The sequence below is a fragment of the Schistocerca piceifrons genome, chromosome 5 (genome assembly GCF_021461385.2).
Source record: "Schistocerca piceifrons isolate TAMUIC-IGC-003096 chromosome 5, iqSchPice1.1, whole genome shotgun sequence".
NCBI classification, from domain to species: Eukaryota; Metazoa; Arthropoda; class Insecta; order Orthoptera; family Acrididae; genus Schistocerca; species Schistocerca piceifrons.
The window spans coordinates 153,484,962-153,500,884 of NC_060142.1; the positions used below are offsets into that span (position 1 = coordinate 153,484,962).

The 15,923-nt window shown below is 38.6% G+C and overlaps 1 protein-coding gene across 1 annotated transcript in view; it reads right to left on the reverse strand.

Moving 5' to 3' along the window:
• LOC124798165 (cysteine protease ATG4B) overlaps positions 1-15,923 on the reverse strand; it is an 81,217-nt gene that overhangs the window by 42,700 nt on the left and 22,594 nt on the right. The window contains exons 3-5 of the mRNA XM_047261448.1: positions 15,502-15,666; positions 10,119-10,296; positions 9,962-10,041 (exon numbers count right to left, since the gene is read on the reverse strand). Coding sequence (XP_047117404.1) covers positions 9,962-10,041; positions 10,119-10,296; positions 15,502-15,666 — 423 coding nt within the window. The remainder of the gene's footprint in view (positions 1-9,961; positions 10,042-10,118; positions 10,297-15,501; positions 15,667-15,923) is intronic.

A 15,923-nucleotide genomic window follows, 5' to 3' on the forward strand; every position in this document is an offset into this window, starting at 1 on the left:
ACTGGCAAAATATTTAAAAAATTCACCCTAACTTGATTCTTTAGTACCTACTGCAGCACAACAGTGAAGTGCAAGAACCTAACCGAAATAACACAGAGCCACTAGGCCAGACTGCTTTTACACCCTATTTGGAGCATGCTGTTTTGAAAAATCGTGTCACATGGATTAAGCCTCTAGCTCGAAGCAGCACATAAATCTGAGTCCAGAATAGCCCTGACACTCATCTGTGTTTGCCAAACTGTTGTTCTGTACAGCAGTGAGTCTCAAACTTTTTTGGCACGGAACCCTTTCGAAATACTTTATGGAACTCTGAAATAAGCAAAACCTGGTTTTATGTTCTTTCTTTAACTATAATCATTTAATGAAAACCATACAAAATTAAGCGCATTATACACTACTGACTTCTACAACAATGTACAAAACAACACACAATAATACAATAAACGAGCCTGAGAGGAAAATTGTGGAAATTCATCATGAACACTGCACTAAAACTCATCAAGTGACATTGTTTTGAACAATGATTCATGCTTGAATCTGATGTCATTTCTAAAAAGGATTCACTGGTTCTGTTTGAAGTATTGTCTGGCTTCTGCAAATTTGGCACAAAAGGATTCTGAAGCCATAAATTCATTTTCAGTTTTGTATGCTGCTCTTCAGGAAAATACATCTCAAAATATGCATACATATTATGGAGACATTGACCAATTCTTCAAATATATTGACAGAAAAAACATTGCAACACCAAGAAGGCATTGCGTGACATAAACAGAAGTTGTTACGCATGTTACTGCATCTGAAAGATGATATCTATTCAAATTGCACACCAATTGCATAAGAGTGGTGCTAGTAGTGCCACTATGAGGATGCAAATCAGGTTTGCTTTGAATACACATTGTAATGGTTGTGAGCATTAGTTACCTTTGAGATTGGACATATTGAGTTGATGTTAGTCAAGAATGCCTTTAAATAAAGATGCTATTATCAAAACCTCACTGATGTTGAATGAGGTCGTGTATAGGGCTATGGGATGCAGGGTGGTCCTTCTGTGATATTGCAGAAAGACTTGGCTGGAATCAGCCACTGCACACAACTGCTGGCACCAGTAGTCATGAGAACGTGCAGCCACGAATGACTGGGCTCCAGACGGCCACATGGCACTACTGAGAGGGAAGACCAGAGCCTTCAGTGTATGGCTCTGGCGCATCATACTGCACCTGTAGCAGCAATTTGAGCAACAATAAGCGCCACAATGACACAACAAACTGTCACAAATAGTGCCTTCAAATACAGCTCTGAGCCAGACGCTCGGTAGTATGCAATTCTACTGACCCCAAACAACCACCATTTTCAACTTCAGTGATGTCAAGTGAGAGCTCATTGGAGGGCTGGGTGGAGGTCCGTTGTTTTCTGATGAAAGCTGGTTCTGCCTCGGTGTCAGTGATGGCCATGTGTTGGTTAGGAGGAGGCCAGTTGAGGGCCTGCAACGAAACCTATCGGCAAGCTAGACACATTAGACCTTTACCTGGCTTTATGGTCTGGGGTGCGATTTTGTCTTGGCAATAGGAACACACTCATGGTTACCACACATATGATCACTCTCATGGTTACCCCACACACCCTGATTGCAAAATTGTATATCAATCTGGTGGTTCGATATGTTGTGCTGGCATTCATGAACAGCATTCCAGGTAGTGTTTCCAACACAATAATGCTCACCCACATACCACTGTTGTAACCCAACTGCTCTACAGAGTGTCGAAATGTTGCCTCAGCCTGCTCAATCACCAGATCCTGTCTCCAATCGAGCACATATGGGACACCATCAGACAACACCTACGTCATCCACAAACAGCATTAATCATCCCCGTATTGACCGACCAAATGCAACAGGCATCGAACTCCATCACACAAACTGACAATCAGCACCTGAACACAATGCACTCATGTTTCCATGCTTGCATTCAACATTCTGGCTATTACACCAGTTATTAATGTACCAGCTTTTCACATTTGCAGTGGCTTATCTCACACTTACATTAAGCTGTGATCTTAAATACGTTACCTAGACAAATATGTTCCTGGAATTTCATTTCTCTCCATTAATTATTTTTTTGGTGCAGTGATTTTTTTTCCATCATTGTATTTCATTTGGTAATCCTGCTGCCTCACGAACAAACACATTCAGTATTAAAAAGCTTTCTAGTTTTCTCTTGGCAACACAAATAATCCAAAATTCTAATTGTTTTTAAGGTGGTTTTTTCTTATTGGTACTGAAAAATGTTCTGTTTTCCTTGTAAAGATAGATTTAATTCATTAATTTTTCACAAATGTATCTCCTGAAAAAGCTAACCTGAACAACCAAGTTACTTCAGTCACATGATCTTTTAATTTAAAAGAAGAGTCAGTCATAAAAGCTTATAATAATTCAGCTCTTAGTTCAAATAACGTCTTACCCCACGATAACCATTTAACATCTGTTTGGAGCAGTAGAGTTTCATGGCTGCTCCTGTAATCTACACATAACATTGAAAATAGTCAGCACTGAAGAGGGCGCGATTTAACATAATTGATTATTTTTACTGCTTCATCAAGAACTAATTTTAGATTTTGCACCATCATCTTTATCATGAGTGCTCGTCTATGCAGGATACAATGGCTGCAATTGCAGTTAGGCACTTTACTTTTTATTAGTGATACTGCTCCTGTTGTTTCACCACTCACTGCCTTGGTCCTATCTGTACAACTATTGATATAATCATTCAAGTCACGATGGTATATTTAAAAAAAAATTGCTAATCATGATAAAAATTTCTTTTCCAATAGTGTTGATTGGCTGTGATGCACAATAAGCAAGTCTTCTTTGAGTGAATATCTATATGGCTGTCCAGTAGTCCAGCAACATCAGTCAACTCAACCATTTGCAAGACAAATTTGTTGTGTTGAAAGTCACCAACTAGTTATTGTTTGCTATAGTCTTTAAGATCATTAATTCAACATGGAACAGTGTCATTCGAAAGGGACACTGTAGAAAGATGCTCTGCGGATTTTTCATTGAGCATATATTGCATTATGTCTGCCACATGATTTTATTGAATTCTCAGTATACACATTGTCATACAGAATTCTATGAGATGTACAGGGTGATCGTAACTGAAATTAAGCTTTCAAAACACTGTAGAAATAACACCACTGGTCACAATGATGTCAAATTGTAGCGGAATATTATTGGAGAAGGGGGAAAATATATAGCAGAAGCGAAAAAATAGTGTGAAAATTGATCAATAGATGGCACTGTATGTGTCAGAATACGTAAATGAAAACACCTGTCATGTGCACGACCCATTAAAGTTGGTATAACCACAGGGGATACACTGCTTTTCCTCCTTTCATGTTTGCAACGTTCACCATGACTGCCTCAATGCAGGATCATGCTCTGCTTGTAAAGCTGAATTACAAGAATGATGATTGTGCAAATATCGCTCTGCAGTTCCAGACACTGAATGGTTTGAAAAACGGCATTGGTCCGATGACTGCCGTGGGGTCTGGAGAAAATGATTCGGAAATTCGAAATGACGGGTTCTTTTGGTGTGCCATCCTGGTAGAGGAGGAAACGAATTGATTCGACATCAGTGGAAGCAGTGGCCACAGCAATGCAGGAGGAGACGAGTGGTGGTGTGCAAACATGTAGCGCATGGCGCGTAAAATCCTGCGAAACATCCTTCTTTACTATCCATTCAAAATTACCCATCTGCACGAGTTGCTTCCTGCTGACCTGCCAGCAAGAGAGACCTTTGCTTTAGAATTTCTTGCTTGCATGAAAGTGGACAATGATTGGCCCTGGAAGATTATGTGGACAGACGAAGCCCACTTCCATCTGACAGGATATGTCAATACACAGAATTGTTGAATGTGGGCAAATCAACCAGTAACACTTCATCCTGAAAAGGTCACTGTGTGGTGCGGGTTTACAGCATCATTTATCATAGGGCCATATTTTTTTGAACAGACAGGTGCTTCCGGTCCTGTTCCCTGTACTGTCACTGGTAAGCTCAATGAGTGTTCTTTTGCACAACCACGTCAACTCTCCAACAGCGTGCATGTCTGGATGGGATCATTTTTATGCAAGATGACGCACCTCTGCACATTGCATATCCAGTTAAGCAGCTGCTGAAGCGCCATTTCAGAACTGCTAGAATTATCAGCTGCCATTTCCCTACAGCCTGGCTGTCTCAATGACCTGATCTTAATCCATGTGACTTCTGGTTGTGGGGCAATCTGAAAGATGATGAGTTCAGTGTTCCGATTGCAAACTTAGCTGCAATGAAGGCACGCATTGCGCAACACATTCTGAATGTGACCCTGGAAACACTTTAATCAGTTGTGGAACATGCTGTTTCTCGATGTCAACTTGTTGCAGAAAACTGTGGACAGCATATTGGACATGTTTTGCACCAGTCACTCAGAAATTAATAATCCGATCTGATTTTGATTTATGTTTTTTATGTGGTTTTTGGCCTCAGGGCAATTAAAAAACCGATTTTTCCCATCCGAAGTGATATGACCTCGTCGTGGATGGGCTTACGTAACTAACAGTATCACACATGTACACCCATGCACACTGAGTAGTACAGTTTGCTTAGCATCAAACATACACATTAAGCATTGTTGTGTGATTATTTGTCATTTGTAGCAGACCACTATTAAATTATGATAGTTATAGTGCCATCTATAGCTACATTTTGTAACTATTTATTTTTCTTCTGCCATACATTTTCCCCGTTCTCCGATAATATTACGTTGCAATTTGACGTCATTCTGACCAGTGGTGTTATTTCTACAGCTGTTTGAAATTTTAATTTTAATTATAATTAGCCTGTACTATTACCAAAAATGTAGTAAAATATGTGAAAGCTCTCACGATTATGAGGACTACTTCATGTAATTTAATCTGTGACACAGGAACTTGAAGAAGTGTTGATTTAGACCCTGAGATATATTCAGGCGGCTCAAATAGAGAATTACCAGCAAATGACTGGGAGGTGAGTTCAAAAGTTAAAGTCACAATATGTTACAAATATACATAATTCAGACTGACGCTGTAATACATATTAATAACTGAAGGGAAAAGAATGAATCTTATAGATGTCGTTTATCTCTGCGCACTGTGTCTACAAACAGGTCCACATAGGATTTGTTAAACACCACACTTTGTGTTGTTAAAGTTTGAGGATTGTTTGATACATTATTTCATTGAAACAAAATGATCTGGAAAGATAGATACACTAAAATTTAAAGCAAACAAAAGCTTACTAATTTAACAAAAGATTCACACAAAATTGAAAATTAACTCATGCACAAATATCTATAAAAACCTCGAACAGGGCTGCTGAGATTAGCACTTAGAGACAGAGAGTACTGGAGAGAACACTGCTTTTACCACAGCAAATATATTGGATGGCATGTTGTATGACTGGGATATTGTCAGATCCTTTTGCACAATCAGCATGAAAATCGAGCACAAGTTGTACAAAACAAACGATCAATGGTTTTCCCATGGCCAGATAGTGGGCATGGAACACACCACCTTCAAAGTCATACAGATAGTGTGCTTTTCATGTAGTGGGTACCCAACACATGGGACACACGACCTTCAAAGTCATGCATACAATTTGCTTTTCACATGAACCATGACAAGGATTGCTGGTGAATATCATGATGAGCCACAAATACTTTTAAAATGCTTTACTTTGGTTAATTCAAATCAGGAAGAACAACCACTATCAGAGTCAAATGCTATGGGCAACAACACATTGATTGCAATACGTTCAAATATCACGGCCGATAGGCATACCCAAAAACAGTAAATCCTCCCCTATTATGGATGACAATAACTGATGAACAGCAACACCATTTTGAACCACCACTATGCTATGAGATATAGAAGCCACAGCCCCATATATGTACCTCTACTCACCACACATCATACGACAAAGATATTAGCATGGATGCAGGAAAACTGCCACTGGATTCTTAAAAGATGGAAAATGGTTGCCTGAACTGATGAGTCATCATACAGGTTTGTATATGCTGAAGGTAGAGCACGAGTATGTTGGTAGACAACATGAGGCAATGCATCCTGCCTGCCAAGAGGTACTGTTCAAGCATATGATGGAGATATTTTTGCACGCAAGATAAAATGGTGTTCCCCCATATGTCTGGCATCACCTCTCAAGGGTGTATGTTACAGGAAATTGTCCAACCATGTGCATTCATTTATTTGCATACAACACTCCACAAGTGACTTGTACCTTTATGCAGACAGTGCACCATCACATTGCTTCTGAAAGGTGTCAGAACCGTTTGATAAAACTCCACAGACACTGGGACACTTGTAGCCCCTCCCCCTTTCCCTAACCACATTTCTACTGAATAGATGTGGAACATGACTGAGCAAAAAGTGAAACTCCGAACCCACCGTCGATCAGTCTCCATGAGTTGTGGTCAATGGTTGAGTAGTCATAGATCAGGATAGCTCCCCTGGCCTTTTAGTGACTTGTGAAGTTGGTCATGATGTGTTCCTGCCATCATCAAGGTACGACATAGATGACTTCAATTCAATTGATCATGAGATCACTTTACCCATCTACATCAAAACAAAACATTTTCAACACGGAATGAGATTACGTGCAAGATACTGATTTATTTTCCTAAGACACTAGAGACTCAAGTTATGTTGAAAATCTGCCATTATCAATTTTGTCTGAAAAAGGAAACAAGATCTCAGTTTCCCATCCTTTCATTCTGGTGATACCACTGCGAAATTATTTTTTTGCAGAAAGAGGCCTGTTATCTAGCAAGAATTTTATGTTTACAAGAAATATTTTCATAAGGAATATGTAGCAAGTTTCTTTATCACTAATGCACAGCATGACAGTCATCAAATCTCCAAAAAAATATAGGAACTTGAGATAACTGGTTTATTACACAGCTGGTTAATGAAATACAAAATATCAGATACATCCTTCTAGTGAAGTATGTGATACTCTGTAATTTTTATCATGTTCATGAATATTTATGATTGTGTTTGTTTCTGTTACAGTTATTAATTACTATTTAACATCATTTTAAATAATTAATGGCCTGCAGAAGACAAAGTTCATCATCTCATTTCTTATGCAAAGTTACTTTTCTGTACAAACAAACTAAATGTACATAGAGTCAAGCACCACTCACTTGGAGCATTCATTCAGGTGAGATTGTGTTTCTAGTGGAACGCAGTTCAGTGACTCGGTGCAAATGCAAAATGGAGCAAACGACTGAACAGCTGCACGCCGTCAAATTTTGTGTTGGACTGGGGAAATCAGACATGGAGACATTGGCCATGATTTGTCAAGTGGTCAAGCATGAGAGCATGTCACCAACTAAAGTTTTCAAGCAACATAAGTTCTTCAAAGATGGCCGAGAGAGTGTGGAGGTCAAGCCCCACATTGGAAGGCCTTTAACATCAAGAACCAACAACAGTGTGCAACATGTGCATGAAGTGCTGGATTCTGACCATTAGTTATGTGTGTACATAGTCAGAGATGCGACTGGAATTGATAAGATGGCAGTGCAAACCATTATCACTAAAGATTTGGTAATGCGAAATATCTGCATTAAATGTGCCCTGGAGGTCTTGATGGACAACCAGAGGTAAGTGTCTGTGAACAAAGACCTTTTGCAGTGCATTGAAGCAGATCCCAGCTTTTTGGACAATGTAATCACAGGAGATGAAACTTGGATATTCAAATATGACCCAGAAACAAACTAGCAAAGTTCTGAATGGCACACTGCTGCACCACCTCATCCAATAAAAGCTCAAATGAGCAAATCCAGAATGAAACCCATGCTCATTGTTTTCTTCGATGCGAGAGGGGTGGTCCTCTATGAATTTGTACTGGAGGAACAGTGCTTCTTACCTAGAAGTGGTAAGAAGAGTGAAGAGAAGGGTCAACCAACGGAGGCCAGTCATAACTGGGAATTGGAAATTCAGAGTGTATATACAGATATAGGGGGGAGGGGAATCCTGGATTTTTCCCAGATATCCTGGATACAAATACATCTTTTTCCAGGCAAAAGTACTCTTTTTCCTGGATGAAAATACACTATATTCCGTTGTGGAAGTACTTTTTTTCCAAATTAAGTGATAATATACTTTCCATTGGAGATATAAAACTTGTCAGTCTTTGAATGGTGAAGGCTTTATACATCGCTGTAGAACTTCCCACACCTTAGGATTCATAATGCAGCAAAAACAAAAAAAGAATTGCATTTTGGAAAGATCTTTAATGTGTGGCAACACTCAATTTTTTTTCTGTCCCCCCGCCCCCTTCCCCCGAGTGTGTGATCAGGCAGCATGAACCGCAGCAGCTGAATATTTCCGACATGCACAATTATAAACATCACTACAGTGAACCAAAACTTTCATGGATTACCTGACTGAATATACATTCCGTCGAACACTTTGACTTTTCCATAGAAAAACCAATCACAGGTGAAACTGCCCAAGAACTCAAATTGCACTGTTTTTTGAAGGATAATTGTACTTTTTGCCATTGTTGTTGCATAATTTGTAATCTATGAAGGCACTAAAATAAATATGGAAGGCTAACTTTGAAACTTTGTCTTTTTTAGCATGTTTTACCCTTTAAGATATATTAATCGCAAATGCGCCAGTGAAGTTTTATTTTATTTAATGGCACAAATGGCTGGTCTTCTGGGCCCAAATGTTTTCTAAGTGGCTGGTCCTTGAATTGTTAAGTTTTGAATGAGAATCAAATGCTCCATGATTTAACAAATTCATCGCACACATTCTCATGTGTAACGTAATTCATCTTGCATAAACAGAAATTTACTTTCTAAGTAATGCTTCTCAAACCAACATTCACAATACTTTCCCGCAACCTGTTAGAAATGTAAACAGTTGTGATGTTGCACTCACTGAAAATAGTTTGTTGTTAACGAAGTATTGCATAGTCTTTGACACATTTTGCTGTCGGCAGATGATTGTTGTGCAGTGTGTTTTGCTGTTGTGAATGGCACATTTCCTTTGTAACTGAAGTTTCTTTTGGTGTTATTCTCTCATTTATGTTTTACTGCTGCAGTATTATTCTGGAGTAGTAGGATAAAGGAAAATTCTTTGTTAGAGAATCATTTCTTTACCAACCAAAATTACAAAAATTTAACTGAAAATTAAAACAGCAAAAAGTTCCCATGTTTTTCCCAGATTCTCGTGGATTAGAAAACTCCCAGGGTTTTCCTAGATTTCCCAGTTGTCCTGGGGCATATAAACTGCTTCATGGTGGCCGACTACCTGACAACAGGTGGCATCGCGATGATTCCCCAAGCCCCTTACGGTTCAAACTTGGCACCAGCCTACTATTTCCTATTCACAAAAGTGAAATTCTCCCTCAGAGGACATCACCATGGAACCCAAGTGCCATCAAAGAAACTTGCATGTGCATCCTTAATGACCTTCCAGAATCCGCCTACCAGGGAGCCTTTGAGTCGATGAACAGCTGCTGACAAAAGTGTGTCGGCACTCGGGCTGTATGAATAACTTTAGGCATTGTAGCAATATCTCGAATAAATTTATTTCACTGAAACTTTTCCTAATATTTTTCATACAAACCCTGTATATATTTCCATTTAGTCAAGTCAATAGTCTGAAATCCAGGAAGATGGAAATCATTCATGTAATGCAATTTTTATACATGATATACAGGATTTTCGAAATAGAAGTTTCTGCAAAACACTGTAAAACGTTGTAGTCAATCACTAAAGATGTAAAAATTTCCAAAAATATCAATGTTTAACATTATATATATATATATATATTTGAAACTCTAAATATAAGATTTTAAATAGCATATCACCCATTAGCCAATATATGAATGTGCAATAATCATGTGTGACTTACTGATATCATTAATGACTACAGTGTTGTCCAAGGCAATGTGGATAACAAGTGAGCTCCATTCATCATACACAGCAAGTTTCCTGGAAAGGTAAACATATGTTAGCAATACAAAAGTTATGCTGCACTATTTATAAAGCCTTAGTTACATTAATCTTACTTTAAAACTTGTGCAACAGTGTTAGGACCAAACCACTGTCCGACTTCTTTCCCTTCTGACGCACCCATTAATGCAATCTGATGTATGGAGAAGGGAGCTGCACGACGATCTTCAAACATGTGAAGAATTTTTAGGTATGTGCTGTTTTTTGTGTCTACTGACCAGCGCCAGTCTCTTCCTGAAAAAAGTGATGACAAGACTTTTAAAGGAACGAATACAGTGATCTTTATGTGCTTGAACAGTTGCCTTCATCTTCCTTATGAAATATTAAAATAAATCTATTTTCAACTGAATATGATGCTATGATAACAGGTTCATAATTGTTTTTCAACAATAAACTTTGTACCAATGGCCACAGCCGGTATTTCTCAGATATACAACAATAACCTCATTAATCAAAAAGAAATGGATCTGTCCAGACTGAATCTTTCACTCTGCTGTGGAGAGTATGCTGTTTTGAAACTGTCTGACAGATTAAAACTATGTGCCATACCAGGACTCAGATCTAGAACTTCACCATTCACTGACAATGCACTTACCAACTGAGCTGTCCAAGAGTCATGACCTACCCTCCCAGTGTCTCTTCCATCAGTGCCGATCTACTTCTTTCCTACACTTTTAATCTGTCAGGAAGTTTCAAAGCAGAAAACACTGCAATACAGAGTGCAAAATTCATTATGGAAACAATCCCCTAGGCTGTGGCTAATCCATTCCTCCCCAACATCCTTACTTCCTTGAGTGCAGAACATATGCAGGAGAGTTTCTGCATCTACACTCCACGAGCCACCTTAGCATGGGGTGCTTCTGGTATACTATCATTTCTGCCATTCTCTGTTCCATTTCTGAATACTGTAAGAATGACTGTTGATAAGCTTCCCATGAGCTCTAACTTCTCTGATTCTCTTATCTTGACACTTCACAAGATGTATGTGGGAGGAACTAACATGTTGCCTGATAACAACATGTTGAGTTCTATCTGCAATGAAGTCTTAAAACCAGTCACAAATCTGGACCAGTATTCAGTAAGCTTACATTTTGTCCTTGAAATGACAGTATGAAACAGTACTGAATGACATGTGAAGGTCTAGGAACATGGCATCCACCTGGAAGCCACTGTCTATGGTATTCTGGATCTCATGGATGAACAGAGTCTGAGCTGAGTTTCACGAGATCTCTTTCCAAGGAATCCATATTAATTTATGAGGATGAGATATTCTTTCACCAAGAGGCTTATAATGCATGCACTTCAAATAAGTTCCATAGTCCTATAATACATGATGCCCATGCCTACCACAGTAATAAAAATTTACATGCCAACTAGCACCGCAAATGATGAAGAGATTGGAGAAATGTATGATGAGGTAAAAGAAATTATTCAAATAGTTGAAGGAGATGAAAAGTTAATTGAGATGGGGGATGGAATTCCATAGTAGGAAAGGGAAGAGAATGAAAATAGTAGGTGCATGTGAACTGTGAGACAGGAATGAAAGAGGAAGCTGCCTGGTAGACATTTGCACAGAGCATACGTTAATCATTGCTGACATTTGGTTTAATAGACGTAAAAGAAGGTTGTGTACGTGGAAGAGACACTGGAAGGTTTCAGACTGATTATATAATGGTTAGACAGAGATTTCAGAACCAGGCTGTAAACTGTAAGACAGTTCTAGAGGCAAATGTGGAATCTGACCACAATTTATTGGTTATGAACTGTACATTAAAACTGAAGAAATTGAAAAAAAGGTAGGAAATTAAAGAGATGGGACCCGGATAAATTGAAATAACCAAAGTTTTTGAGAGTTTCAAAGGGAGCATTAAGCAATGGTTGGCTAGAACAGAGGAAAGAAATACCGTAGAAGATGAATGAGTAGCTTTAAGAGATAAAATAATGAAGGCAGCAGAGGATCGAATAGGTAAAAAGTCAAGACCTACTGGAAGTCCTTAGACAACACAGGAGATACTGAATTTAACTGATCAAAAATAGTAGGTAATTTGAAAATGCAGCAAATGAAGCAAGTGGAAGGGAATACAAACGTTTAAAAAATTATATAGACAGGAAGTGCAAAATTGCTAAGTAGGATTGGCTAGTGGACAAATGTAAGGATTTAGAAGCATATTTCACTAGGGCAAAGAATGATATTGCCTATAGGAAAATTAAAGAGGCCCTTGGGGAAAGGAGAAGCAGCTGTACGAACATCAACAGCTCGGATGGTAAACCAGTCCTAAGCAAAGAAGGAAAAACTGAAAGGTGGAAGGAATATTTAGAGGGTCTATACAAGGGAGATAAACTTGAAAGCTACATTATAGAAAGGGAAATGGACATAGATGAAGATGAGATGGGAGATATGATACTGTGGTAAGAATTTGACAAAGCTCTGAAAGATCTAAGTCGAGAAAGGCCCAAGGGGCAGACGATATTCCGTCAGAACTACTGATAAGACTTGGGAGAGCCAGCCATGACAAAACTCTTCCATCTGGTGTGCAAGATGTATGAGATAGGTGAAATATCCTCAGACTTCAAGAAGAATGTAGTAATTCCAATTCCAAAGAAGGCAATTGCTGACAGGCGTGAAAATTACTGAACTACCAGTTTAATAAATGATGGGTGCAAAATACTAACACAATTCTTTGCAGAAGAATGGAAAAACTGATAGAAGTCAACTTCAGGGAAGATCAGTTTGGAGAAATGTAAGAACACATGATGCAATACTGACCCTATGACTTATCTTAGAAGATACGTTAAGGAAAGGACAATCTACATTTATAGCGTTTGTAGACTTAGAGAAAGCTTTTGGCAATGGTGACTGGAATACTCTCACTGAAATTCTGAAAGTAGCAGGGATAAAATACAGGGAGCGAAGGGGTATTTACAACTTGTACAGAAACCAGACGGCAGTCATCAGAGTCGAGGGGCATGAAAGGGAGGCAGTGGTTGAAAAGCCAGTAAGGCAGGGTTGTAGCCTATCCCCGATGTTATTCAATATGTACAATGAACAAGCGTTAAAGGAAACCAAAGAAAAATATGGCAAACATTTCAGAGAAACAAAATAAAAATGCTGAGGTTTGCCGATGACATTGTCAGAGACAGCAAAGGACTTGGAAGAGCTGCTGAACAGAATGGACAGTACCTTTACAGGAGGATTAAGTTGAAAATGAACAAAAGTGAAACAAGGATAATGGAATGCAGTCAAATTAAATTGTGTGATGCTAACGAAATCAGATTAGGGAACAAGATACTTAAAGTAGTAGATGAGTTTTGCTATTTTGGTAGCAAAATAACTGATGGTGTCCAAAGTGGAGAGGATATAAAATGTAGACTGATAATGGAAAGAAAAGCATTTCTGAAGAAGAGACATTTATTAACATTGAATATAGATTTAAGTGTTAGGAAGTTTTTATGGAGGCATTTGTTTGGAGTGTAGCCATGTATGGAAATGAAACATGGATGACAAACAGTTTGTATAAAAAGAGAATGAAAACTTTTGAAATAGGGTGCTACAGAAGACTGCCAAAGATTAGATGGGTCAATAATGTAACTAATGACAAAGTACAGAATAGAATTGGGCAGACAAGAAATTCGTGGTGCAGCTTGACCAAAAGAAGGGATCGGTTGATAGGATGCATTCTGAGACATCAAAGGGTCACCAACTTACTACTGCAGGGAAGTGTGTGGTGTAAAAATCGTAGAGGGAGATCAAGAGATGAATACAGTAAGCAGATTCAGAAAGATGTATGTTGCAGTTGTTAACTGGAGATGAAGAGGTTTGCACAGGATAGAGCAGCACTAAGAGCAGCAACAACAACAACAACAACAACAACAAACATAAGATTCTAACCAACTACACTGAAATCTCTTGAGACATTTCACACTGCAGGATACAAAATGTTAGGAGACAAACAGCTCATAGACAGGCAGTGAAGTAGCCTGGCTGTAATCTATGTGACCATATTCTGAAATCATTGATCATGCAAAACCCTACTCACACTTTTCTCACATGATATACTGAAAAATTTGGATCAAGGTAGTCAGGCAGATGCAGTATTTCTTGATTTTCGAAAATCATTTGACTCAGTACTGCATCTACGCTTATTGTCAAAAGTACGATCATATGGGGTATCAAGTGAAATTTGTGACTGGATTGAGGATTTTTTGGCAGGGAGGATGCAGCATGTTATCTTGGTTGGAGAGTCATCATCAGATGTCAAAATAATTTTGGGTGTGCTCCAAAGAACTGTGTTGGGACCCTTGCTGTTCATGTTGTATATTAATGACCTTGAGGACAATATTAATATTAACCTCAGACTTGTTGCAGATTCTGCAGCTATCTATAATGAAGTAATGTGTGATAAAAGGCGCATAAATATACAGTCAGATATTGATAAGACCTCAAAGTGGTGCAAAGATTGATGACTTGCTTTAAATGTTGAGAAAGGTAAAACTGTGCACTTCACAAAACAACTGACATAGTATACTATGACTATAATATCAATGCAACACAGTAGGAATCGGTCAACTCATGCAAATATCTGGGTGTAACACTTTTTAGCGATAAGAAATTGAATGATCAGATAGGCTCAGTCACAGGTAAAGCAGCTGGTGAACTTCCGTTTATTAGTAGGATACTGGGGAAATGCAATTAGTACAAAAAGGAGATTGCTTACAAATAACCTGTGTGACCCTTTCTACAATACTGATCAAGTGTACCAAACAGGATTGACAGGGGATACTGAACATATACAGAGAAGGGCAGTACAAATGGTCATAGGTTGGTTTGACCCATGCAAGAGTGTCACGGAGGTGCTGCGGAAGCTGAACTGGTAGATCCTTGAAGATAGATGTAAACTGTCCTGAGAAAGCCTACTTACAAAGCTTCAGAACCAGTTTTAGATGCTGACTGGGAGTATACTGCAATGAACTATGTCTAGCTCACATAGGGATCGTGAGGGAAAGATTAAATTACAGCAAGCATCTAGTGGCATTTAAACACTCATTCTTCCTGTACTCCATACATGAACAGAACAGGAAGAAACCTTAATAACTGGTAAAATGGGACGTACCGTATGTCATGCACTTCACAGTGGTTTGAAAAATATAGATGTAGATGTATGCCTCAGCTGAGCAAAAGCAATCAGGAGCAAGCAAATGGCCCCCACACTCGCAGAACAAGGTACAAACCCAGTACAATACATGACTACCTGCTGGAAGCCAACCCCAACTTGCACCTGCAAGCGGGAAAACTGATGGGTGGCCTCAGGCACCCATACCCTATGGCGCAGGATTATAACAGCCTTCATTAAACTTTTCTCAACATCTTAAAAGAACAAATGTAATAGACATATTTTTCTACTGTATTGTCCTGTTCTGGGTCCAATACTAATATCTTACCTAAGTGTAACATAACTAATGCCTGAGCTAGAACCATCTGGCCACATCGCAACATGCAGCCCCATCCTTTGTCTGTTGTCAGTCCAGTGTCTCCAATTGGAATGAAACTTCTTCTATATGTGAACCACAGTCTTGTTTGTATATCCTTTCTTATGACTCTTAGGTCTGAAACAAAATTTAGATTTCCATCAATGCGACAGCATGAAAAATGAAAGTACAATCATATCTATTAGTTACAGATATGCAGCATTTTACAAAATATGTGCATCATTTAATGAATAAACATATGGCTAATAACACACACAGAATATATACCAAAAGGTGACATGGTGAAAATGGTCTAAAACATGGAACATGAAGTTTCATGGAATTATAGGAACCCCTATTTGAAATGTATGATATTTATTAAAAGGAGACTCTAT